Here is a 27,393-nt window from a genome sequence, read left to right as displayed (position 1 = left end):
AATACTTTTAGTCCAATTTAATTCATTTTATAACACCTGGCCTACTGTATAACCTCTTTCTCATACAAATCTTGCTCTTCATCGCAGGAATATGAGATTCATTTTACAATCCAATACAGTACGTTATCATAAATGTGTACTCTGATTGGCTAGTGATGATATAATATAGGAGAGAGTGGTTCACATTGAATCAGACTCATGAAAAACCAAAGTAGGCTGAATTAAATTTTGCATAATTAAATCTTTTAAAAAGATAATGATAAATGTGAAAAATGCTTAAAAATAAACATAGAAAAACAAGTACTTATATATATATCATGTCCCCAGAAAAAAAAAGATTAAAATTGAGGAATTTTAAAATTGCATGAAAACAAAAAAAGCCTGCGCTATTGTCCTGTTGTTACACTTATTAAGTCATAAAAACCATGTAAATAAGTCTATTTTCAATATTTTTGCCAGGTATAAGTATAAGTATAATTCATTGTCTGACTTGGAAATTCCACAGAATTTCACTTAAAAATCTGATATCGCAACCATCCCTTGCGATTGGTGCAATGTTGGTTTTCTAACAAAACTCAACGCAGCACCCTTGTCATCAACTTTATGTGGCCCACACCTTAACCTCCACATAATGATAAAACAAATTTCTTTACAGAAATTAAGATTTATTTATAATTTAACACAGACTATTATTAGTTTACCAGTCAGATATGTGTGGATTGTAAGCACTTGTAGACCTGTAAATTAGTGTTATACTCTCTCGGCAACCCATATTGCTAGATTGCAGCCAGTTTGAATTGTTTTCTTTAATATGCCGTACATTGGTGCCTGTTTGATGAGAAAAATAACAGCAATGGTTAGTATTTTCTCTTTTAGTTTTCTACATTATTTTTTTGAATCTGCAGACAGCTAGACTAAAGTCCAACATCAAACTTTGTACGAACCATGCCTAGGGTCAAGGTCAAATGTTTATTTATTTATTTATTCACATTTAACTTTATCCATGACAATAATTATCTAAGTTCCTAAGTTATCATGGAAGGGGTAAGCACAACAGAGCTTGGCTCCAAATTAAGTGCACCCTAACAAAAATTTAAATTATAACGACAACAAAATACAAATGATGATAAACTCTAAGTGAAAAAATCGAGTGAAGATTTACCAATTATACTTAGATGATAGTAGCTAATTTAAAGGCTAAGAGTATGGCAAAAAGTAGTCTCCGATCTTATAATTGAACTTCACGAGCCAAAACTAATGACACTTATTATCCATTGTTCAATCAATGCATGTTAGGGTTAGGGGGCTGGTAGATTAAGGAATGATACAATTAAGGGATGGAATGTAAGTGATGGAAGGATGGAATGAAATGAGATGAAATGATAATGGGATAGGGATGAATGGATGAATAAATAGATGGAATAGGTATGATTTGGTATTAAGGAATGATGCACTGGATAGACGGAAGGCTAGGGAGGCATGGGATGGGATGTGGATGGAATAGGATGGATGGATAGATGAATTATTAGATGAAACAGGTTTAATAATTACTCACCTGTTCTGCACCATACTCCATACCCTTGTCTAAATGCTCCAGTTCATTATCTCTGAATACCTGTATAGTCTTAAACAAGAAAGGGCAAAAATAAATCAATAGACCAACTTTTTTCGAATGTGTTAAAATAACACAGAGTTCCTGGCCTATCTCCAGTATAATATAATTTATACAGCACAGCTGACATCACATTACCAAAAAACAAGACCAGCTTTACAATCCATAGAATGAGTCACAATACATACAGTATAACAAAAGACCAGTTTATTATATTACATCAGAGATAACTTGAGTTCCTAGATTATACTGTAGGCACATTTATAAGGGATTAATTTCTTTTCAGCATCAGAATAATTCTCAAATTGCGACAGTAAAGTAAAGAATGCACAACTTCTAATTATAAAAACACTTTGAAATTCTACAGACCTCTACATAAAATCAAGGCTAACTTTAAGCAACTGAAAACTAGAAACTAGAGTATTTTAAAATTCAAATGCACTGCAAGAAATTGCAAGCTCTACAACACTGCCATGAATAGTACAGTAAACACATTTTGATACACTTCATTTTTATAGTAAAACTATGAATAAACCCTTAAGTTATTTTCTAAATACTCGTACCTGCATTAGGTCTTTATGTTCTTCTTTGATACCATCTTTTAATAATTCTCTTAGTTGACTACGACAAAAAATATTGAATTTTTAGTTTTTTGTTTACTACAGCTCCCGGGAGGAGGGGGAGGGTGTACTCCCTTTGTCCAAGTGGTAGGGATGATTGGCAGCCAATTTTGAAAGTGACACCCAAAAGGTATGCATAAATTAAAAGAGCTGTTATTATATAGCTCTTTATATAGCAACTAGTGTATAGAGTTGGTCAAAATGACTGGAAAAGCAAAGATTTGACCAAGAGACAAGTTTCAATTCTAGGTAGACATTGTCCTATAACCAGTCATTATTTTAGGCCCTGGACTTCTTTACCTATCATAATGTTCACCTATGACCTCTTCTACTGCTACTGTACATGCCATGGCTGCTTCTTTGCCTAATAATGCTGTTCCAGCACCTTAAAATGGAAGGAAGATTTAGCTTAGTTTGTAAGCGCAGCTATATAAACACTTCAGGTTCAATCTTGGACATAAGGAACTACATACACAAGAATGATTGACAGCCTAATGGTGAGAGCACTGGCCTTTCAATAATGCAGAGTTAATTACCTTACCCAGTAAAAATGTAGTGTTAAAGAAGCTGAATGCTACTACTTACCAAGTAGAAAGCCTGCGACATTCCATGCTGGTGTTAAAAACGTTGGCCTAACCCTTCTACTTGATATAAGCTCCTCAAATTTTTCTAAGTGTTCTTTTTCTTGATCCCACATTTCCTAGTGAATGAAGATATTACAAACTTAAGAAAATAGTTTAGCATCATTAAAACCAATTACCATCAGTGGCTTTCCAAAAGTCAAAAAGCTGGGGGGAGGGGTGGATGCATTTTGGTTCAAAATTTCATTCCAAAACCACAGGAATTCCATCACAATACATAAACCATGAAGCAATCTGTTAAGTCACACAGGACCTTTCTGTTATCCTAAGGATATAAGATTTCTCAAAAATTATGATTTTTCTGGTAAGAACCATTACATAAAATCCTAAATTTTGAGAGATAAGATCTGCAATGAGATCAACCCTGAATGTCCAGCATTAATACATAACTTGGTTCCCCCCTCCCGCTCCCTATACACAACAATGACAAGCAGGGTGAGTTGGAATTTGAATGGGAAGTATGACTTGAGTCTGTCATGGTCTGTTAAGTTTTATATAAATTATTGCATTGAATCTACGAAGGTTTACAAGTATATTAGAGTCATCATCATGAAATGATTCACCACCTTCCATACATCAATTCATTCAATGGTCAAACACAAAGCATAATTTAAAAGAGGCTTCAAAATAGTTTCATAGCTGTATTGGACTTTGAAATTAATTCAGTTATACTACAATTTGTCAAACAAATCTCAGACCACCTTCCTTCAGGCTATTGGGAAAAACGGGTGGCGTAGCGGTCGCCTCCCACCAATGCGACCCGGGTTCGAGTCCCGCTGAGCTTGGTGTCGTATGTGAGTAGAGTTGTTTGTTGGTTCTCTCCTGTGATTCGAGGGTTTTCCGGGTTCCCCGGCTTTCCTCCCTCCACAAAAATCAACTCCTAAATTCCCATTGGAATTACATTAGTGGATGAATAGCTACTCTGTAGAAATGTCACTGCTAAATCCCATTTATTTTTTTATTTATCTATTACATAATGCTCTAATATACCTTGATGACAGGACCCACACTCGTGTTCTTGAGTACGGCATACTGTCCTGCGTAAATACGGTCAGCTCCAAGCTCCCCTGCATGGTCTACACGAATTATTCTGTCGATATTTTTATCAGCTCTTTTTGTAGAAGCTTTTTTTACTCGAGGATATGAGCACAAACTTTGCCGACAAACTGAAAACCTTCGCATGTGAGCCGCCATCTTGGAATTACGACGACTAAAATGCATCATGGGATATCAGTTCCATTGCGAGGAACGCCTGACAGGTTTGATTGTTATTGTTTTGGTTTTTAATTTTTCGCGGCAAAAGTTTATTTCACTCTTTAATTCTATTCTAAAAAACATCAAGTTCATTTAAATGAATGTCTTTTCAATTAGTTTCATCCTATTAAGATGATTTTTGAAAATTCTTCTACTTTGATCTAAGAAATCAAGAACGATTTTAGGTCTTTAAAAATTAGATCTATAAATTTGAACGGCATCTTTTACGCCACCTCGAATTTTGAAACAAAACAAAACAAAAAAATAATTTGTGACATGTTGATCAAATGATTTTATTATATATTTACCATCAGAAAGGTGACAACGGATAATCAAAACTATCAAAAAGCCTAATGGATTGCTATTTATAAGTCCGCTAAGCGAATTTTCTGAAAATCACGTCATTTCAATACAAGTCATGACAACTAATAGGTACCCAAGTCAAAATCCAGTTTGGTTTACATTGTAACTGTAAACAACACCATGTTAAAAACACAACGAACAATGTTGTTTTTCTTTCTGATGTGTTTCTGTTTCGTGGCGAGTGGAAGAAAGCCAATCGTTGAGTTCCGTGGCGATAAAGATGTTCGAACCAATCGACCGATCATTGGTAGGTTCATTCTTCGTACCATTTATGTAATCCCCGCCTCGAAGAAACCCTTGCCACTTGATCCAGGTTTATTCAGTTTTCTTTGCATTTAATTTGGAATGCTGTTATGTCTCTATTGATTTGGGCTTTGTTTTCTTCGTTTAAAATAACAATAACATTATCAAAAGGTCATAACCCTAACATTAACTTTGCCAGGTATTTTATATTTCTCTCTTTCTTCTTACCGTTTTTTCCTTCAATCTGAAAGCTATAAGTAATTCCTAATAACTACCATTCCAAATCCTTTTTTTTTTTAAACTACCAGGGGGAATGCTATCGTAAAGAAATATGACTGAACTATTTTTTGGAACCAATTTTAATTAAGATAATTATGTAGTGGGAGAGTGGGATGGTTCCGAGAAGTCATTATTAATTGACATTTGCAGGTATCCTAGCACAAGATGATTCTGGTCTGTCAAATTTAACGACATTTGGAGAAAGTTACATTGCTACATCGTATGTCAAATACCTGGAAGCTGCAGGAGCAAGGGTTATCCCAATAAGGTAAAAAATAACATTACTTAGTGGTCAAAACATTGTTTGTGAGACATTCATTTTAATATACTTACTGGTAAATATAGAAAGCAGAATTATAGTTTTGGAATTCTTTTTGAAAAGTACATTTTTTTCTTTAGAAATAATGAAACTGAAAAGCAGTTGACAGAATTATTTAATTCCATTAATGGGTAAGTAACGCAAGTGATGATGATGATGATAATGATGGTGGTTGTGGTAGTAATGATGATGATGATCATAGTGTTGATGATGATTGTGGTGGTGATGATAATAATGGTGGTGATGATGAAGATGATTGTGGTTTAGTTGTGGTAATGATGATGATGGTCATGGTGTTGACGATGATGATGGTGATGATGATGATGGTGGTGGTGGTGATGATAATGATAGTGATGATGATAATGATGATGGTGGTGGTGATGATGAAGATGATGGTTGTGGTGGGGATGATGATGGTAATGCTTACTAGATATAACAATATTGTCATTACACATATGAATACCATTTTTTAAAACATTGTCTCATCATTTGTAAGGGTCTTGTTTCCTGGAGGAGCAGCAGATTTGTTTAAATCAAAATATGCAAGAACAGCAAAAATAATCTTTGACTTGGCAGTTAAGGTAACAAACTTGCACTTTTGAATGTTCTAAGATCTTAGAATGTCAAAGAGGAAAAGTAACCATAATATTCTCGTAATTAATGGTGTTTCACTGATCTTTTAGGCCAATGACAAGGGTGATCATTTTCCAATATGGGCAACATGTCTTGGCTTTGAGTTACTGCACACAATGGTTGCAAATGGGAAGCATATACGTCAAAAATGTGATGCTGAAAACCTTCCAATTCCAGTCAACTTTAGAAAAGGTATGGTTATCATCACATCTTTTTTGTTTTATATAGTATTCAGGTTAGTGAGAGATCTAAGAAATTTATAATATTTAGAGTGGAGTGAAGCTAAGTAGTTTTAGTCTCACAATGACCTTTCAAAAGTAGGATAAGGCCTACGTTAGGAAATAAAAAATAGCAATGGTTTATAACTTTGCTAATAAATTCGTATGCCACATAATATTTGATTTATTAAATTCTTAATTGAAAGATTTCAGGGAAAGTAGATTGTTCCGTTCTGCACCAGACAAGGTTGTAGACTACCTTGGTACACTGAATATTACTATGAACATGCATAAAGGGTGCATCACTCTCAAGGTAATCTTGATTCTTTCTTATATCCATATACACGAGGGTCTGTGAATGCATGTGATGACCAAGAAAACCATGGGCAGGTGCCATGGTGTAGCAATTGATGGTCCCAACTCCCCTTAGCTACTGTTTCTATGTCCCAGAAAGCTTTACAAATTAGTTAAGTAGAATATTGTCAATATTTAAAACTTTGATCATGAAAATATGTCTGTCCTGTGAAAAAAAATTAAAGGAGATTGCCTTGATCCCTGTAGTACTCTTTAAAACAGACCTTATATGTGGGACAAGATTTTAATTCACTGGGAAAACTGCTGCAACATTGATTGGCTTCCTTAGTATTGTCAGACTCAGAAACATGAATTAGAGCATTGACACCTATCACCAACAGTAATGCACCACAAGTTCAAATTTGAAAGCTGTGTCATCTATGAGCAAAGTTGGTTGTTGGTTATTTTGTCTCTTGGGTCTCAAGAGGTTTTTTAGGTTCATCAGTAATCTTAACTAGGTACATAGGTTGGGAATGTGAGATAAAAAAATTTAAAAAATTGAAACTTTGCTTTTAGAAATTTAATAAAGAAAAGACCTTGAGGAACTTTTTTAGAATCATATCAACAAATATGGACAGAAAGAATGAAGTGGAATTTGTATCTATGGATGAAGGTAAGTGAATCAGGCCAACGATTTACATTTTTCTGCTCTAGACTTGTTAATTAAGGGTTCACAGGACCCTCAGATTTTTACTTCATGTTTTCCACAGCAATCAATTATCCCTTCTATGGCTCGCAGTGGCACCCAGAAAAGAACCAGTTTGAATGGACATTAGAAGAAGACATTAACCACTCATACCAAGCGGTAGTGACTACACAGTACTTAGCAAACTTCTTCGTCAATCAGGGTGAGAGTTAAAGTGACTAATATTAGCCCTCTTTTACTTGAGGCCACCTGAATATTATCAGTCTGGTAATAGTGTACCTTAATTGTCTAATAAGGTTGTTATTATTATTGATGACTTATCCTCATCCTCCTCCTGTCTATTCCAAAACATACCAACATCCTCTGGGATTGTGTGTTTGTCTGGAGGGGGGGAGGGGTGGAGATCATATCTGGCAGTGCATTTTGGGGCTGCTTTAGGGGTGGAAATATATGCCATCTTGGGAATATGTCCCCTAAAACAGCTCCCACCATGCACTACAATACCAACAGGACCCAGTTTTTCTGCTGAACATCAGAATGGCTAATATTCAAGTGTTTCAAGAGAAGTCATCCTATAATTAATAATTATTTTAAATTAATATAATTTTATCATTTTTAGCACGTATGAGTGGACACAAATTTCAAAGCTACAAGGCAGAACACAAAGCTCTAATATTCCAATATGAAGCCAAACCATGTCGGGAAGATGTTACTCACTTTGACGAATGCTACTTCTTCTAGTTTAAGTTTTGTTTTGTATACTTGCATGCCAGCCGAGTTGATTTTCTTACGATATGAAAGAAATAGTTAGTTTGAATAGGAAATTTTTCAATACTAGGATTACTGTTGTAATTTGATTATTCATGATAAATGATATAAATAAAGAAGAATTTATTGTTCTAAGAAATGCATTACTCAGACTATATAACATGATACAGAAATACGAAGGATTAATAATGATAACAATGGAGGAACTGATGACAATAATGATGATGGTGGTGGTGGTGGTGGTGGTGAAGATGATAATGATAGTGGTGATGATGATGGCGATGGTGAAGATGATAATGATGGTGGTGGTGGTGGTGATGATAATGATGGTGGTGCTGATGATGGTGGTAATGCTAGATGTTTGGAAATGAGAAAATATACCAGCCAAGCTGCACAAAAAACAGCTATTAATATTGGAATTTGAAACATGTTGTTTAGATAAGGATGAAAATGATGATGATAATATGCTGGTAGCACAGCTGAATTTTGGTAATAATATAATAAGGAAAATGAAGACAAAATGATAATCAAAACACCAACAGATATTAATAGAAATAATTAAAAAACTATAAATACCCAATATCCCCAGTACATTGTAAAGATTTCTCTATACCAGCTACACAGACTCCATAACTATGGGCTTCAAAACAGGAATATCAAATATCATCCAATACAATCCAGAATTATAAGAAATTCAAATTTTAATCAAATACTACTTTGAGAAATGTCTACAATCTTTAGTTATTACAATCTTTATCCATTATTAATTCATTAATTATAGGAATTAAGTTTTTATCTATTCTAATATTATTATAATTTATAATGCACAACTGATTTGTGAAGCCCTGAAGACAGATACTATCAAAGGCAAACATGAAGTAACCCTAAACCTCCAATAGCCAGGGTCTTAGAGCAATGATAAAGAACAATAGAATCACAGAAACGCAAGACCACAAGAAAATTTAAGAAATATGAGCAAAGTTGTTCAAAGCTGGTTTCACATTAACCCTGAAGTAGGTATTAATAATAACAAACTGGATCATTGTTGTTTTTAATTGGTATTCTAATCAGGATTAATGCTAACAAGCCTTGAAAAACGTATGCCAGCAAAATATACAGCAAATATAATCAGCAAATTGAAAACAAGCATATATATCAAAAAATGTGGAAAGTGCACTGACTTGCAGATAAAGAAAGTCATTATGATAGCAATTATTGAATTTAAAAAAACAAGGTTTAACATTCTTTAAATTCATAAGTTCAAGCAAACGTTCTTCAAGGGCTTTAGCTGAAAAACTTCATATTATATCAAAGATGATAGATTGAAACTCTGTCTTAAAGCACAGGTCAATTCTCCCAGATCTTGGATTATTCACTAATTATTTTTGTCTCATATAAATAATTAAGACAACAAGTGCAAGAGTTAAAATTCAACAATAAATAATACAAAATTGGCTTTTTTCAATAAAAAATTGCATGAACATTTAGGCCTAGAATAGTAGAGTACAGCAATTCATTTACAGCATTAGGCTAATCACAACCCACATAGTATGGTAAGGTGTTGGTAAGGTGTTGGTAAGTGGTTGGTAAGTGGTTGGTAAGTGGTTGGTAAGTGGTTGATAAGTGGTTGGTAAGTGGTTGGTAAGTGGTTGGTAAGTGGTTGGTAAGTGGTTGGTAAGTGGTTGGTAAGTGGTTGGTAATTGGTTGGTAAGTGGTTGGTAATTGGTTGGTAAGTGGTTGGTAAGTGGTTGGTAAGTGGTTGGTAAGTGGTTGGTAAATGGTTGGTAAGTGGTTGGTAAGTGGTTGGTAAGTGGTTGGTAAGTGGTTGGTAAGTGGTTGGTAAGTGGTTGGTAAGTGGTTGGTAAGTGGTTGGTAAGTGGTTGGTAAGTGGTTGGTAAGTGGTTGGTAATTGGTTGGTAAGTGGGTGGTAAGTGGTTGGTAAGTGGTTGGTAAGTGGTTGGTAAGTGGTTGGTAAGTGGTTGGTAAGTGGTTGGTAAGTGGTTGGTAAGTGGTTGGTAAGTGGTTGGTAAGTGGTTGGTAAGTGGTTGGTAAGTGGTTGGTAAGTGGTTGGTAAGTGGTTGGTAAGTGGTTGGTAAGTGGTTGGTAAGTGGTTGGTAAGTGGTTGGTAAGTGGTTGGTAAGTGGTTGGTAATTGGTTGGTAAGTGGGTGGTAAGTGGTTGGTAAGTGGTTGGTAAGGTGTCGGTAAGTGCTTGGTAAGTGCTTGGTAATTGGTTGGTAAGTGGTTGGTAAGTGGCTGGTAAATGGTTAGTAAGGTGTTGGTAAGTGGTTGGTAAGTGGTTGGTAAGTGGTTGGTAAGTGGTTGGTAAGTGGTTGGTAAGTGGTTGGTAAGTGGTTGGTAAGTGGTTGGTAAGTGGTTGGTAAGTGGTTGGTAAGTGGTTGGTAAGTGCTTGGTAAGTGGCTGGTAAATGGTTAGTAAGGTGTTGGTAAGTGGTTGGTAAGGTGTCGGTAAGGTGTCAGTAAATGGTTGGTAAGTGGTTGGTAAATGGTTGGTAAGTGGTTGGTAAGTGGTTGGTAAGTGGTTGGTAAGTGGTTGTTAAGTGGTTGCTAAGTGGTTGCTAAGTGGTTGCTAAGGTGCTGGTAAGTGGTTGGTAAGGTGTCTGTAAGTTCTTAGTATATGGGTGGACTGTAGTAGGTTAGCAACCACTCAGATGTGAGTAAGTGGGGGTGTGGCGTGGGTGGTAGTAGAAGAAACTATGATTATTAAGATTATTAAGGAAATAAGATATTAAAAATATTTATATTTATGATACAGTATTATTATCAGATTACTATTAGCAGTAACCATTTAGATTGACAGGCTACAAACAACTTACAGTAGTTTTATTATTAATGAAATAATATAATTCACATTCATTTATCTATTACTTATTATTTTTAATTACTCAATACTTAAAACTATATTTTAAAACTCTAAGGTACACAATCTAATAAATCTATTTAACTTTAGTGTGCATGCTTTATATCTTTGAAACAAACAAAAAGATTTTTTTCTGACTGCAGCTATTTGTATATGTAATAGGACTCCATGCTGTCCAATTAAGAAATAATTGGACGAGGAAAATTCCGAGGACTGACAAAATTGGATGAGGCCGTAGGCCGAGTCCAATTTGGCAGTCAGAGGAATTTTTCGAGTCTAATTATTTCTTGATTGGGGAGCATGAAATCCCATTACCTATTAATTATATTGCTGCGTGATTAAACCCATATCAACAAGAACTGTCCAATTAAGAAAATAATTGGACAGCTACCTATATGGGATTAATGAGAAGCTGTATAATTATATAGGAAATACAGTTGTTTGCATCTAAGCATGAACACATCACGTTAAAACATGTTCTAATAATTGATCTCTGAAACGTGAGAAGTTAGTCAACCAGAAAGTGCACGCTTGGCAAACTGCTCTTTGAAATCAAAATCTTCCCTGTGATTTCAAAGAGCCTTGGCCAAACAAGCACTTTCTGGTTGACTAACTTCCTGTTTCGGTGACCAATTAGAACATGTTTAAGTGTTATGTGTTAACGCTTAGATGCAAATCGCTGCAGTAGTGAAAGTGATCAGTCCAGAACAATAGAAATAGTCACCATATTTCAATTCAGTGTATATATATAGCTTGTAATAGTTTCACATATATTATGGTCATGCACCTCAATATATTCAAAAATGGATTTTGTACAATTCTAAAGTCGAAAGAAATTCTGATTTACAACTTTTGCACAATTAATTATGTTTAAGCCTCAATAAAATTTATTTCCTCTGATAGTCATAGAGCAGACCAAATATAGAAATGATCCTGAGAATTCATTCAATTGAATTTTTAGAAAATATGTTCTGGTTTCATGAGCATGAAATTATTTTAAATTTGCCAACATGGAGCTATTAAATTATTATTTAATAATAATTAATTGGTATAAAACTGGCATTTTTTTCATTCCATTTTTTCGAGAACATATCAGTATCTAAAAGCTAAAAATACTTTAGCATTTAATAACAATTTTTATACATTGGACAGGGATAATTTTATCTTGCCATCGAATGAAGAGTTATCAAAAGGGTGAAAATTCTTGTAATAATGATAATACTATTCCTAATAATAAATAATATCCATTAAAATGTACTGTTCGTGATCTTGGGATGTCATGGTTTGGCATTATATTCCAAGCTTTCATTCCAATTTTGAAATTTCGAAAATTACTGAGGTCTATATACTGATATAGAATGACTGTGATTATTCAAAACCTTCAAACTTGATCAATACCCTGGAACGACCTCTTGGGTGATCTACATCAGGGCATGGCTTAATGCAAAGCTCAAATTGGAATTGCGTGGCTGACCTTCATATCAGTAAAAATTATGTACAATCTGTACTTAATGGATGGGATTTATTTTGGGGATATCAAAGGTAGAAATATTGGTACTCTTCTTCAAGGCAAGGTTACTTTAATTGCTATCTTGATACTTTAGAGGATGAATGGCCTGAGTCTTTACTGTTACTAGTTGAGATACTTAACTGAGAGAACTGACTGTGACATGACTCTAGACTTGATATGGACCCCCTTGGAAAAGAGAAAAAATGAATGAGTGAACAAAAATATAATAAAATGTAAGATTGACTAAGAGAAAAGCAAACAAAAAGGAAGAGTGAATGATGGATGGATAGCTTGATGGGATGAGATTAGATGGTATGAAATGATAGCTGGATGGATGGATAGCTGGACTGGGTGTGATAAATGAAGTGTTGGATGGATTGATGGATGAATAGGCAGATGGGCAGACGGACGGACAGATGGAGTGATGGATGGTTGGATTGGTGAACAGCCAGTCAAATGGTTGGATGGATGGATGAATGAATGGATGGAAAAAAGTATTGCTAGTATAGGAATCAATCATAGAAAAAATCAACATACTTAAAATCTCCTGAGGCTAGTACTTCATGATAGTACATAAGCTTTGCCTTGTTGTGCCTTGCATGGGCCTGGCCTGATGGTAAACCACTCTTGAACTTCCATTGAAGGACATAGACACCAGGTATTGATGTTACATGGGTTCCCTGTGTTTAGAGAAAAGAATACAACATACTTGGTGGTCAGCTCTAACATGGGCACCCTGTGGTCAATCAATGGGTATACTTGTTTGCCAGTCAGTAAAAAACAAAAAAATGGTTACCCTGTGGTCACTTAATGGGTATACTTGTTTGCCAGTCAGTAAAAAACAAAAAAATGGTTACCCTGTGGTCACTTAATGGGTATACTTGTTTGCCAGTCAGTAAAAAACAAAAAAATGGTTACCCTGTGGTCACTTAATGGGTATACTTGTTTGCCAGTCAGTAAAAAACAAAAAAATGGTTACCCTGTGGTCACTCAATAGGTATACTTGTTTGCCAGTCAGTAAAAAACAAAACATGGTTACCCTGTGGTCACTCAATAGGTATACTTGTTTGCCAGTCAGTAAAAAACAAAAAAATGGTTACCTGTGGTCACTCAATGGGTATATTTGTTTGCCAGTCAGTAAAAAACAAAACATGGTTACCCTGTGGTCACTCAATAGGTATACTTGTTTGCCAGTCAGTAAAAAAAACATGGATTGAATGGGTACCCTATAGTGAATTACAAAAATTTCCTTTTTAAAGAACAGAAAGACATTAGTATTATGGTGTCATTAACTACAACTTCCAGAATCCCTTCCACACTTTCTTTGGTTAAGTTAATTAGCAGCAACTTACTTATTACTCTCATGAGAAAATACAAATTTGATTAAAAAAGAAAATCTTTTGTAAAGCACTTTGGTAGTAGTGGACAAATGAATTCATCATGTAATTGGCCTAAAATCTTACGCCACAAGCTTAATGGCCACCTTTGTGCTCTCATTGGTCAAAATCTGACAAGTCATCCAATCATGATCGCCTAGTAACACTAAGATCTACTGTACCTGTACTGATTCTCCGTCCAGGCAGTTCCTTGGCTTTTCAACCACAACAGCATCAATTCCAGCAACCACTCCTGATTGGTTGATTGAGGCATTGCTGCCGATGCTATTAAGACTAGAAGTGCTCATGGCTTCTCTTGGCCTCTTGTGCCTGAATAAAGTGAAGGTCACATCGCCCTTTATGATATCAAAGTCCCAGGTGATAACAGACTCTGATTCTGTTATGCTTATAAGCACCTGAAATAATCAAAAATATTAAGATATATAAATTTTTGACATGGTTTTTCCCTGTCAAAGACCACTGGCGTTCTGGCGAACAAGGACTGTCTGTTACTGAAGGTTGTGGGTTCATGCTGAGCCGCCATACCTACGTGTAGATTCTACTACAACTGCAATTCAGGAAAGTGCAAAGAGTTTACCTACGGTGGTTGCGATGGAAATGCGAATAATTTTCGAACAGAAGAGGAATGCAAAAAAGCATGTCATGCTGCCTGAGGTAAAGTTTGCTTATTGTCTTAATAGACCTCTTTACCTTCGGAATTTTTTCCCATTTCAGACCAGAGTATCATTTTTTAATGGTTGCACACGAAAAGACACATGAATATGGATAAAACTCAAACAAAGAATCTCATTCTCAAGGGAATGGCATGTGGTCTGAGATGGAAAAACATTGCACCACAACAAATAAGGAAAAATTCAATGACCACATTTACTGTGGATTATTGTACATGTACAACATTGATATGCTCACCTCATGAGGAGAACCTTTACTGACATGTGCAGTATGGTAAATATCACTGCCAAATGATGTATCTCCACCATCAAATTCTAGAGATCTATACAGACTCTTGGGTACAAGTTTGCCTTCCTTGATGTCGCACTCGGCAGGGCCGCCAAGAAAATCTGGGATGAATTCTTTGTCAATGTAGTCTGTGAGTCCTCCTGGTCCCTGTGGGATGAAACAGAATCAAGATTTAAAAATATTCGAATACACACTATATGGAGGAAACTGCAATACCCTAGAGGGTGGAAGGTTGAAGGTAAAAAAAAATGCAAAAAACTTCCTGAGGGGTGGGGCACCATTTTTTAATATTTCATCCATGGTGGGGTATGAAAATTTTCTGGAACCACACAATGTTATAAGATGTGATACTGAATAGAGCATAGATGGGTTAAAAATAAATGGATGGAGTGGAGAATGAAAGGAAGTGGGAGAAATAAAGGGATGGTCAAAGAAAAGAACTTCAAGATAGCTTTGTGCACCTCCTGATGCGGAGAGCCATAATCAAGTGATCAGGAAAAGGAGAACTGAGAGAAAGGGAGAGAAAAAGAGATGGGCGGAGGAAAGATTAGAAATACTATAAAGAAATAAGAAAGAATAGAAGGATGGTGGAAAGAAAAGAAATGGATGAAGGATGGAAAAAATGCAAGAGATACCAAAATGTTCTATTAAATTCAACTCCCCCCCCCCCCAACCCCCATTAATAACAAGAAATCAAATAAACGTAAAAGAGTAAGACTTACGTGATAGTCATTTCCTCCATAAATGAGGAACTTATTTCTAGTGTTTTCATCGATGAAAGGACTCACTAATGTCCACAGAACACCAAATATTCTTGGTGCTCGTACTATCAGAAGCCTGCCCATGGTTTCAGGGTAGTTGCTTTCAACCACTTCTATTACATGCAAGAGAGCTTTGATTCCTGGAAGACAAAATGAAAAAGAAAGACAGTTTAGCTAGTAGGAGATTGTTCAAAAATTTTAAGATGAAAGGGATGCATGTTTATTGACATTCGTATTGTGATGTTAATGTACGAATCATTTTAATAGTGGTTTTGTCACTTTGATTTGTTCCGTTATCCAAGAGATTTCTGGATGGCAATTTGAATGACAGTTCCTTATAACGAAGAGTGTCATCACAGGTTCATCTTTAAATTAAGCCCCATTTATAAATGTCTTTAATCTTTTAATGTAAAACTTGTGCTAGAGTGCTCACGCTAAATCCGTGAAACAAATACTAATTTTTAGTACTAAATAGTGGCAATTAAACAATAGAAAACAAAGGATTCTGTATGAAATAGTACTAATTAGTGCTATTTAATGTTCACGGTTTTAGTGCGTGCACTCTGTTAATATACTTTATATAATATATCTTCGTTAATACATAAACTTTCATTTGCTGTCCCATTTTCATTTTCATTCCCATTTCTATTCTCATATTTTTCATTCTTACCAGGTCTCCAAAGGTGCCTCATGCTTAGACCATCAAGATCGCAGATACATGTCCAGGAACTGTGAAAAAATAATGAAATAATGTTCACAAACAAACCTGATAGTTAGGTGTATGAATTTCAAGAGCGAAACTGGAATATAAAACAAATAAGAAAATATTTCGTAACTGAATGGAAAAAAAACACCAAACTTGAACCTTGTAAGACAACCAATGAGCAAACAAAAGAACAATGATTAGGTAATTTCAATCAGTTTTTCCCTGACGATGGGTTTGTAACCCGAAAGCTCGGAGCAGGAATATGAAAATACAAATCGTGGATGAAACAAAAAAGTAGTAATAATAATTAAGTTTTTTTACCTGATTGGCTGACCAGTTTCTTTTGTTAGATTCTCAGTTCTTTGTAGGCCTTCTTCATTAGTTGACACAACCTGACATTTGGTTACACAGAGATACGTTAGAAATACATTCATTTGAAAAAAACTCACAAGACCTCTACAGCAAAACTAAAGCCCACAATCATCTAAATTCCTTCCTAGACATTCTTAGGCCCTGGCTAAACAAGGAAACAAGTTTCCAGGAACATGTTTCCTGCATGCATGTTCCCTGATGATTCAAAGTTTAGCCTATGCGAAACATGGCTATGTATATGCAACAAATTTTGCTTCCAAGATGCAAAAATGTTTCTGCTGTAAAGATTCTAAAAATTCTTAACTTAGCAACACTAGCTCTATCTTGAAAGTGCGCATGCACTAACCGATGTTGAGCAAACTTGTTTCCTGATGTTCCCTGACAGTTTTGCCACCTTTGGAAACATTTAAGAAAACATGTTTCTTCGTTTAGCCAGGGCCTTAGGGTCATCACCTAATGACCATAAGAACATCTGCACTATGAGACTAATTATTGTCTAGCAAAATTATTTTTTTAAATGTCTAGTTGTGCCATTTTGTTTACTTACATGCTTTAAGAATCCATCTTCACCGACAGCCTTCAGCAAGCCCTTTACATCCATAGTACCAAGTCTTAGAATATAAACTGGACGTCCCTCTTTAGAAAACAGAAATATTATGTATGAATTATGAAGTCTGCAAACTTGCAAAAATAGCAACTTATAGCTAGAGACATGGAATAATTTCACTACCATTGTGATTTAAAATAATACAGTGTGCTTCATAAAATGGTTTAATATTGCAGGCTACAATGCATTAAGCATCACAGTCTGATTCACAATTATAGAAGAATCTAAAGGGTAGACTGAAGTCTTAAAGTGGCTATAACCCCTCTGACAATATTCTCAGGATTGATTCACATGGGGTAAGCTATTGAATAAACCAAATAAAATTCATAGTTTGAGTGCGGCTTCTTGAAGTTATAGAGGTTCTTACATGCCATTGCTGTGGCATATGAGTCATGTATTTTTTTGTTGTTGTTACTTATATGAGATATTTATAAAATACTGAGTTTGTTCATTGAGTAAAAATAGGGACTACCTTTATCGTGGTGATGCCATCCTCCACAATAATATTCCAACAAGTGCTCAGGTGGTTTCCAAGTCTCTAAGATAGTATCAATATGATGGTGTCTACGCCAGGCTAGCGACTGACATAACATTTCATATGCCTTTGGTATGGAAAGAAAAAAAAAACATAATTAATGGCAAAAGCTGATCCTGCCATTGATGAAGACACAAGTCAGTGATGGAAAACCGGGGTTCTAAGACAGGGAATTTCTTTCAAAAACCATTTGAAATATATCAAGTGTAAATCTCACCTTCTCTAGGTTGAAGTCTCTGGCTCGTAGAAATCTTAGTAAGTGAGCATCATTTGGCATCTGGAATCACGAAGATTTAAAAAATATGCAATACAGATATAAGCTAAATACAAGACCCCTAGATGTGACTGAAACTTCTCATCAAACATATAGTTTTTAGCCCTCTCCAATGGGTAAGATTTCCACAGGCTACCCATCTGCAGTATGTACTCACACAGGCAACCCATGCATTCACATCATGTATTCTACAAGCTTCCCATTTGTAACTTGTAAAATATTCACAGTAATATTTCCACCGCTGGGCTAACTATCAGTAATGTGATATTTCCACAGCCTACCCATCTTATGCTTATGTGTTACAACAGGGAACCCATCTCCAGCATGTACTGTCTGTAATATTTTCACATCTGGGCTACCTATCAACAATGTGATATTTCCACAGCCAACCCATCTTATGCTTGTGTTACCACAGGGAATCCATCTCCAGCATGTACTGTCTGTAATATTTTCACATCTGGGCTACCTATCAACAATGTGATATTTCCACAGCCTACCCATCTTATGCTTATGTGTTACAACAGGGAACCCATCTCCAGCATGTACTGTCTGTAATATTTTCACATCTGGGCTACCTATCAACAATGTGATATTTCCACAGCCTACCCATCTTATGCTTATGTGTTACAACAGGGAACCCATCTCCAGCATGTACTGTCTGTAATATTTTCACATCTGGGCTACCTATCAACAATGTGATATTTCCACAGCCAACCCATCTTATGCTTGTGTTACCACAGGGAATCCATCATACCTTTCCTTGATGAGCTGCACTTAGTTTTTTCCTCAATTGGATGAGCTGATTCTCTTCCTTAGGGTTGAGTTTTCCTAAGAATCTATGAATGTAATCATCATCAAGTTTGTAGCCTAGAACAAAACGAAAATATGGATTCACATCAGTTTTTCCTAATTTAAAGGTTTTGCAAATATTTGATAAGAAAATAAAGGTAGACAGTCAATAAATGAAAGTAAAGTAAATAAATGGATGTAATGAGAAAATGGATGGATGGATGAATGGAGAAAAAGATCGACCGGTGGACTAACAGACAGATGGACAGACATACAGACTCACAATTAAAGGACAGACAGATGAATGGATTGAAGGATGAATATTTAGACATGGTTCACAATGGTTGACTACATACTGCACAATAATCATTAGTAAGAAATATGCAAAACACTCAAAAATCTACATGTTGATTTTTCACAGAGAAAAACATATTTACATAGGTTACTGAGGTTTCAGATATTCTGTGAACTAAGACATTGCAACTGCTTGTTGTGATATTGTTTTTACTGCACCCCCAGTGGAAAACATAAAGAGTGGTCCACTGATTACTTTTGATTGACAGCAACAAAAAAAAGAATGAATTTCAGTGACATGCAACTTGTAACTGCCAAGTTTGCAGAATATTGAAAATCGCAGTAAAAAAGGAAGTACTTTTGTTCCGAAAGCTTGAAACACAAATTTAATTTAAAATACTGTGTTGATGAAATGAATTTTTAAGAGTAAGGAAGAAGTATTTGCTATTATTTTTATAATACTAACCAGGAAGTGTTGCAATTGCTGCCTCGTTACTCTCTACGGCTGAGCTGGCAATAGGAGGAAGAGCCTGTGCTTGTTCACCTTCTTGAGCTTGTCCAGCATTATCAAGAAGTAAGCTCCTTGTACGAGGCTTGCTAATTGCACCTGGGAATGGCGCAATGTATGCGACACCTTCACTTATCAGTTCATCAATGTAATGCTGGATAACTTCTTTGCCCTAAAGCAAAGTTGAAAATTGTTATTATTATTTGTTATTAAAATTAATGCATAGAACATCATTATTTATTCACTGAAAAGTATATTTGATTGGCTGGTATCACAATTTAATTATGTGCAATGACATTGGGTTCAATCTCTTGCCAAACTCAGGGGTGGATCCAGGGAGGGGCAAAGGGGTACTGTAGCCCCTCCCTTCAGAACTTTGGTTATGTTTCTTGAAGTGGAATAGAAAGCATTGATATTTTTTCCAAGTTCTGTAGTGTCATTCTCAAAATTTGGTCAAGCCCCTCTTCTAATTTTGACTGGATCCACCCCTGACACTAACTCTTATGCCTCTAATAGGCCCTTTGCATGTGACGTCAAAGCAGCTCAACTTGGAGGACAAACAAATTTCAATATCGAGAGAATTGAAAACCTATTGTTATGTCCTTCAAATTGAACTGGATTACAACATGCTTTATGGGGTCTATTACATTTTCAGTTATAGACGTTTATGTTTGACAGATGACCAAATTAATTGGTTATACAAATAACCGTCTCACTCCTTTGAGCACAGAGATGATGAGAATGGACATAGTGTGTTTATTAATGCTAGACTTTCACACTGGTTTGCTTTGTGCTAATAAAATTTTCTTGCCACCACTAATGCTTTTTTTAAGACAAAACATCTTCTAGATTTCAGGGTTGTGGTTAAGGTTGTGCTAGAAGCTATCATGACCCCCTAGTTTTCAATTCATTTGCTTGTAATCAGAAATGGAATTAGAGAGAGAGAGAGTAAACACATTTCTTCACCTTCTTAATGTTTTGCAGATACAATTTAATAGCAAGTTTTTCAACTGTTGCCTCAAAACCAAAAAATGATTTGATATCAAGGCTTGCATCTTGTTCAAAGCAGGTCCAATCAGGATTGTCTGGGTGTACCTGAAGGTAAACAATAAAGACATATAAGATAAATTAATTATACCACAGCTAAGATAACATCTGTTCAACAGAAAATAGACCCTTCGCAGTACATCGGAATCAAGCTCATTTTGGAGGACAACATAGGTTTCCAATTCTCAAGATTGAGATTGAAATTCTTCTGCTAATTAAGATGCTTTGATGTCACATGCAAGAGGGTCTATATTCAGTTAAAGTCAGTATTTGTCCAGCGAAATGCCTCTTTGGCCAGTCCTATCATTAACCAGTTACATTGACTGGCCACTGGTTGATCAGTCAGTTATCACTAGCCATCATGTTCAGAAATCAACTAGCTATTATTTTTAGCCCTGGAATACAAACAGTCTTGATAAACAAATGTCTTGGAAAATTGAAATTCTGAATATGTAGATTTTATTATTATTATTATTACTAATGTAGATTTTTTTATCATTATTACTATATATTTTATCTTTCTTTTATTTAGGAGACCTTACTACAGGGCTAACCTCGTGGTCTTCCTTTTCAAATTCTCTTTTTTTTATTTCTTTTCTTTTGAAATTGAATTGAATTTGAATAAAGTATTATTATTATTATTAATATCAATGAGACAAAATGGAATAAATTACAGAGCATCACTTCAAAACTTCCTTTTTACCATAGCAGTAGATCTCAGCAAAGCCTTTGATTCCATCAACCATAATTTGCTTATTGCAAAGCTTAAAGCCTACGGCTTTAACACAGATGCAATTCTTCTTATGAAAGCCTATCTCCTTGGTCGCCGCCAAAGAGTTCGGGTTGACAACGTATTTTCTGAGTGGCAACCAATAACAGCTGGAGTACCTCAAGGATCCTTACTTGGACCGCTTCTGTTCAACATCTTTGTGAATGACTTGAATGACTTCATCTCTACAGTATCTCTACGTATGTATGCTGATGACACTACTGAATACTATGCTGACTACTCTCCTATGGTACTAAACTATACTATCAACAAGGAACTTAACTCCATCAAGGAGTGGGTTACTAGTAACCATCTGTCAATCAACACTGTAAAGACTCAAGCTCTCGTCATCGGAACGAACACTTACAAGTACAATCTTCTATTGGGTGATAATCCTGTGAAAATCAAGGACTCTTTAAAGATACTTGGCGTTACCATTGACTCAAAATTAACTTTTGAGGAACATTTAAATGTCCAGCTTAATAAGGCTTATGCTAAGACAAACGCTTTACGTAGAATAAGACGTTTAGTTCCAGCGCATGTTATGATTCAATTACATAGGGCTTTTATTTTGCCTCATCTTGAGTATTGTAGCCCTGTGCTGGTGGGAATATCTAAGTCACTCTCAAAAAAATTAGAAGAAGCCAATTATTATATTCTTAGAACTTTATTAGGCCTATCTAAATCTAATTCTTATGACAGCATTCTTAAATCAATTAATATGCGTACCGTAGAACATAGGAGATATTTCCAAGTTTTAGTCTTACTTTTTAAATGCATCAAAGGGAATGGCCCTAGATATATTAATGACTTTTTCAAATTTCGTACAGTTAAGTATAATTTAAGAGGCTCTGGTACTAAACTTGAGCAATATTCATTTAACAGTAAATGGCATCTTAATTCTTTTGTATCCATAGCTAGTCATCTTTGGAACAATTTACCATCTAATGCGAGAAATGCTGTTAACGTAAATAGCTTTAAGAATATCATACGTAAATTAGACTTCATACCTTTTATATATCGTTAGATAAATTTTTATTTATCATATATTGGATATATATATATATATATATATTTTTTCTTATTTCCTTTATTAACTTTCCATTGTAAATAGATATTTATCATTTCATATTTTATATTTATTGCATATATACATATATATATATTATATTTTATATCACTTTAATTTAGGTTATTTCTTAATAGATTAGTGCACGTGCGCATTTTAAACGAGTATGTGAAATGCTCCTAGGCGTTATGTGGATAAATAAACTATTATATTATATATTATTATTATTTCAATTCCCTCTAGCCTATCCACAACTGCACTTTTACATAAATTAATGTCCGATAGCAATGTAAACAAGATTTCAAGTCTCAATATACTAATGAAATAAAATTAATCAGCTTGAGGGTAGATGGCAATCTGCATTACTAAAATAATAGAGAAAACAGTTTCTTACATTCCATGAATGAAATATTATGCAGTTGCAAAAAAAGATGTACTGTATTTTTAATTTTAATTTCAGTTTGGTATGAAAAATGCTGTCAAAAAGCAAGATGGAAGAGTTAGAATAACACTGAGGGAGGCTTTCCTATCTAGATCTGTGTATATTATCTGATTGAATTACTTTAGATATAAATGAAATGATCAAATCAGAGCAAAACAGCTGTGCTTGAGGTTATTCCGGGCGGAAGACCCTTGGAAATAAATTCGGAAAAATTAATTTCCGACCTCGCTGGGAATCGAACCCACAACCTTCGGAATTGTACTACCGATACTCTACCAGCTGAGCTAGAGGTCAGACTATATGCAATACAGTTAGGAGTTAGGATCAATAATTTAAGATCAAATATTTCTGGACATCTTAAAATTGATCTGAGAATTGCAGAATAAAAATAAAATCATTCATATTCATCAGGGCCCTGTTGTACGAAGCCTGGATAGCACTATCCGACAAATAAATCTTATCCAGTGGATAAATTTATTGGAAAACAGCATCCACTTATCCACTGGATAAGGATTTATCTGCAGGATAGCGCTATCCAGGCTTCGTACAACTGGGCCCTGGCCTGATAAGTTGGTCCATGACAAGGGGTTAGGATCAATAATTTAAGAACAAGGTATTTCTGGACATTTTAAAATTGATCTGGGAAGTGCAGGAAAAATATTCATTTTCATCAGGCCTATGTAAGTTGTGTGAAAATCTCTAGATATCCATGACAATTTTATTTTTTATTGTTGACTTAGGGCCAAGTATGTACCAGAAAAATTAGATGATTGATAAGAAGCTTTATTATCATATAGCCCAAAACCCTGGATTCCTTCCAAAACATTCCAGAAGGGTTATAAGTACTTTTATAACATAGCCACAATATGTGAGCCCTTATTGGTTATTTAGCATGCCCGAGCCATCCAAAAATTGATGGTGCATGCTGATGTGATTGAGTAGCTATGTAATATAAACAATTTCATTAAAAATATTGATTTTTTCTTGATTAACAAAGGTTTTTTTAACACTTTTGCTATCTTTTGCTATGTTACAAAAGCATCTTGGTCATTGATTAGTGTGCTTCCATCCAGTTTTGGGTGCACTTGCTCGGTTGCTTATGCACTCAAGAAGCTAGAGTAGCACCTGGCTATGCATTTTGTGCTCACCAGCATCCCATGTGCACCCGATACTTGATGGAACAGCACTAATCAATGACCAATCCTTTATTAAATAATATAACAATTGCAGAAATATCGTGATCAGCTCTGTACATGTGATTGCATATCATTCAAGAAATGATTGCATAGAATTACTGTTCTGACACTCAAACCATGAACACTTCAAGGTTTTTTTAACATTTCTTGAATAATCCAATCAGAAGCCAGATTCTTACAGATGTTCCAAAAATTTTTCGTGCAATTTCAGAGTCTCTTAGGTTGTGGTTGCCATTAAAGTCTTTCAAAATTTACAACATAAAGAGTATATCAATTATTTCATAACAGCTACTTCGTCAACAAAGGATATATTTGTCTTCTTTCTGTAAATTATTGAAAGTTGGCACCTTGTGAGGCAGTCACGCAGTTCATTAGTTCACAAAGAGTTAGCTAAAAATAAAACATCTAAAGATTTTCCCCCATTTGTTGTGGTTGGGTGGCGCTTAAAAAAATGTTCGCTTCATTTGTTTCTACAGAGTGATTGGATAGTTATGGAAAAATGTCAAAAAAAACTTGAAGTGCTCATTGTCTGCACTTCATGCGCAATGCCTATAACGTAACAACGCTTCCGGTGGACAGTCTCGATTCCAGTCTGCATATTTTCTTAATTTCTAGGACTTATTACTTACCGAATAGTAGCAGTTTTCCTTGACTTCTACACGAGAGGAAAAACTTTCATTATAGGCCTTGATAGACAAGGTTCTGTCACGTCTATTGAGACTGTTAGTTTGATTGAAATATACAAACTCTACACCGATGATCTGTTGAAATAAATCAGTAAACAAACAATTCATTTTTATCAAGACGGGCTGGAATGAAATGTGAAATTCAGACAATCAAATCCCTAAGAAAATATCTCTAAATCTTTAATAGATACAGAAATCACAGGTACATATGAGTATTTTTAGCACCGCTGGAAGTTACATGTAACGAAAACAAACCTCCAGTACATAAGTTTGAACAGCGAGAAAAAATAATTTGATAACTTTTCAGCTATAAGGATTCGCTGTAGCAAGGCTTCTAGGTCAGAATTACGATTTCGGCGCGTAAATTTAACGATAACTTTCGATCAATCGATTGTAGTTAAGTGGATTGTCAATGGTGAACAACAAAAAAAATCCGAGCTGTCGTGTTGTTTGTAAACCTCATCCATCAATACCAGGGCACTTTTCCAAAATTTTAACCAAAATATCTCTCCGGATTTAAAGACTTCCAAACCCGTGAATCCTGATTCGAGTTCCTACTGAGCAATAAACAGCACTTAAGCTTTTAAATTCGTACCTTTTTAAGCAAATAAGGGGCATCCACGTCGAGTTTACACCGTCTTTCTATGACATGTTCGGCTCCATCTTCACTCTTGTACTCAGTAACTATGTCACTACCAAGAAACACTGGGATAAGGGGACAGGTGGGAAAACGCTTCTCGTAGGCCTAAGAAAACCATGAACAAACACCGTAATTAAAACATGATACTATATACTTACCCTCGAAGGTTGAAAAGGAAAAATATCTAAATATTATAAAAATTAAAGCAGAGATTTTCGCAAAGCTTGCTTGTTAATGCAAGAGTTTGCGTTTTAACAAATGTGTTTAGCCATATTGATTGAATACAAGACCCACATAAAATCTGTACATGCATAAGGAATATTTATAGGAATAACGGGTTGGATGGTTTCTGAAATTCTATACGATAAATCGAGGTTTAAGATCAAAGTACGTGAAAAATGTCGTCACGTTTTATGAAGTCAAAGCAGGCCCTCCTTGTTCGTCCAAGGTCGACTGGGATAAGACAGGATTTTAAAAGCTTAAATTAACTAACTTTGAAGTATCTTGGAACTGAGATGAACTAGAAGTACAAAAAAACTCAGAAAAGCAACGTAAAGGTTATTTCTTAAGACATATTTAGGAGAACGAGAAGCTAAAGGCTAAAGTTCTCTTACTCACCTCCATAACTATTTCGAAAGGGTATTTGTAAACCCTGACGGGCGACTGGTATTCTTGAACCATTTTGGCAGGATATATTCACAATTCTAATGTAAGAGAACTAATAAAGATAAAAAGAATGTAGACAAATGCAGTTCTTGGGTGCTAAAATGAAGGAAAACGAAGACACATCTTTCACTACTCTAGCACGACCAAGCGAACTCGTATATGACCAGATAATTCCCGTGGGGGGACCTGTACGTCATTTTGACGACGCAATCATTATTTTTATTATTTGACCGGATCTAATGTAAATATTTCATTGCCATATTGACATTAATCTTCTTCAGAAATTGCAGCAATATTCTCAAAAAGAATTTTGGAATCATCCCAATAAAATATTTCGTGGTAAAACCTCAACATTATATAAAATTTCTTATATTTTTTACCCATTTTTGGTCCCTGTTTTTGTGCATATAGATAATATAAATATGAATATCATAACCAGTAATTTATAATATTGAAAAAGAATAATTATTGGCTTAGTAGCAAATTGAAATGAAAACTAGAGATTTTTATTCAAATCTTTCTATTTTCACGATTTGAAATAAATAGTTCGATGCTGGTTTAATGGTATCTGTTGCAAAGAAATAAAATAACATGACTGGTACTCTAGTTTGAAAGTCAAATTTTTTTGCTAATGAAGCTAAAGGGGTGGGTGGACGCTTTCATAATGAGGGGGGTTATATATTGTCCCCTTGAAAAACTTTGTCAAAGCACCCCACCCCTCCCCCCAAAAACATCGTACGGAACAAGATGCACACTTCTGATGAGGATTTTAGTATTTCCATATTTTTCGATTTTCTAGAAAAACTAATGAATAGTGATTTGAAAGGTATGAACATTAACATAAGCTGAATGGTTGATTCATGAGCCGAAACTCCATGGTAACTGTTCATAGCCTCAAGCCAATGAAAAACCGTTGCAACGTTCTGGTTGGACGAGGTAATTGACCATTCATTTCCAATATTTGTTTCGCGTCTAATTTCACATTTCTATCGATCATGAAAATCCGCATTCCTCTTTGCTTACCTTCTCAATTATTCCTTCTTTAATGAAACCATTTCGAAATCGAATGTCATTCCCCCCAATCGAAACTTGAAAACAGAGGTAAACTACTTCAGTCTATTTAGCTGCGCGCGCATACGGTTGTGCATCAGGACCATGCAGTGTTTAGCTGAACCCATCGCACGGTAACAGGCCTATATCACGCTAGAGTGACATATATTACGAATTATTTATTGGGAAAAGGAGTTTATTGTCGCATTTGTCACATTGATAATAGTAAAATTGCAAAGTTTTGTAAAGATTGCCTTTTATACTGACGAAGATATACATTTTTGAAA

At 35.2% G+C, this 27,393-nt stretch overlaps 3 protein-coding genes across 3 annotated transcripts; 1 reads left to right on the top strand and 2 right to left on the bottom strand.

Moving 5' to 3' along the window:
• Nucleotides 1-2: 2 nt before the first annotated feature.
• LOC116302180 (NADPH-dependent 3-demethoxyubiquinone 3-hydroxylase, mitochondrial) lies at nt 3-4,084 on the bottom strand. Its single transcript, XM_031711405.2, has 6 exons — nt 3,864-4,084; nt 2,818-2,932; nt 2,533-2,617; nt 2,176-2,233; nt 1,556-1,624; nt 3-828 (listed from the first exon to the last, which is right to left on the bottom strand). Exons 1-6 carry the CDS (start codon nt 4,065-4,067, stop codon nt 751-753), a joined length of 609 nt encoding a protein of 202 aa, XP_031567265.2. The 5' UTR covers nt 4,068-4,084; the 3' UTR covers nt 3-750.
• A 367-nt stretch (nt 4,085-4,451) lies between these two features.
• Nucleotides 4,452-8,076, top strand: LOC116302182 (gamma-glutamyl hydrolase). Its single transcript, XM_031711406.2, has 9 exons — nt 4,452-4,737; nt 5,163-5,280; nt 5,412-5,462; nt 5,828-5,912; nt 6,015-6,156; nt 6,389-6,495; nt 7,053-7,149; nt 7,247-7,384; nt 7,802-8,076. The coding sequence occupies exons 1-9, from the start codon at nt 4,611-4,613 to the stop codon at nt 7,921-7,923; spliced, it is 987 nt and encodes a 328-aa protein (XP_031567266.2). The 5' UTR covers nt 4,452-4,610; the 3' UTR covers nt 7,924-8,076.
• Nucleotides 8,077-8,633: 557 nt separating this feature from the next.
• On the bottom strand, nt 8,634-26,210 carry LOC116302194 (SEC14-like protein 1). Its single transcript, XM_031711424.2, has 16 exons — nt 26,009-26,210; nt 25,346-25,495; nt 24,694-24,825; nt 20,508-20,636; nt 19,500-19,713; nt 18,705-18,817; nt 17,894-17,953; nt 17,614-17,743; nt 17,082-17,170; nt 16,484-16,554; nt 16,127-16,185; nt 15,418-15,596; nt 14,645-14,842; nt 13,897-14,130; nt 12,876-13,018; nt 8,634-12,524 (listed from the first exon to the last, which is right to left on the bottom strand). The coding sequence occupies exons 1-16, from the start codon at nt 26,069-26,071 to the stop codon at nt 12,416-12,418; spliced, it is 2,073 nt and encodes a 690-aa protein (XP_031567284.2). The 5' UTR covers nt 26,072-26,210; the 3' UTR covers nt 8,634-12,415.
• Between the last annotated feature and the right edge of the window lie 1,183 nt (nt 26,211-27,393).

This window comes from Actinia tenebrosa, unplaced genomic scaffold (genome assembly GCF_029948245.1).
Source record: "Actinia tenebrosa isolate PJP-AT-01 unplaced genomic scaffold, QUT_ActTen_1.0 PGA_scaffold17__23_contigs__length_9995812, whole genome shotgun sequence".
Lineage (NCBI taxonomy): Eukaryota > Metazoa > Cnidaria > Anthozoa > Actiniaria > Actiniidae > Actinia > Actinia tenebrosa.
This window is presented reverse-complemented; position numbering and strand designations above follow the sequence as displayed.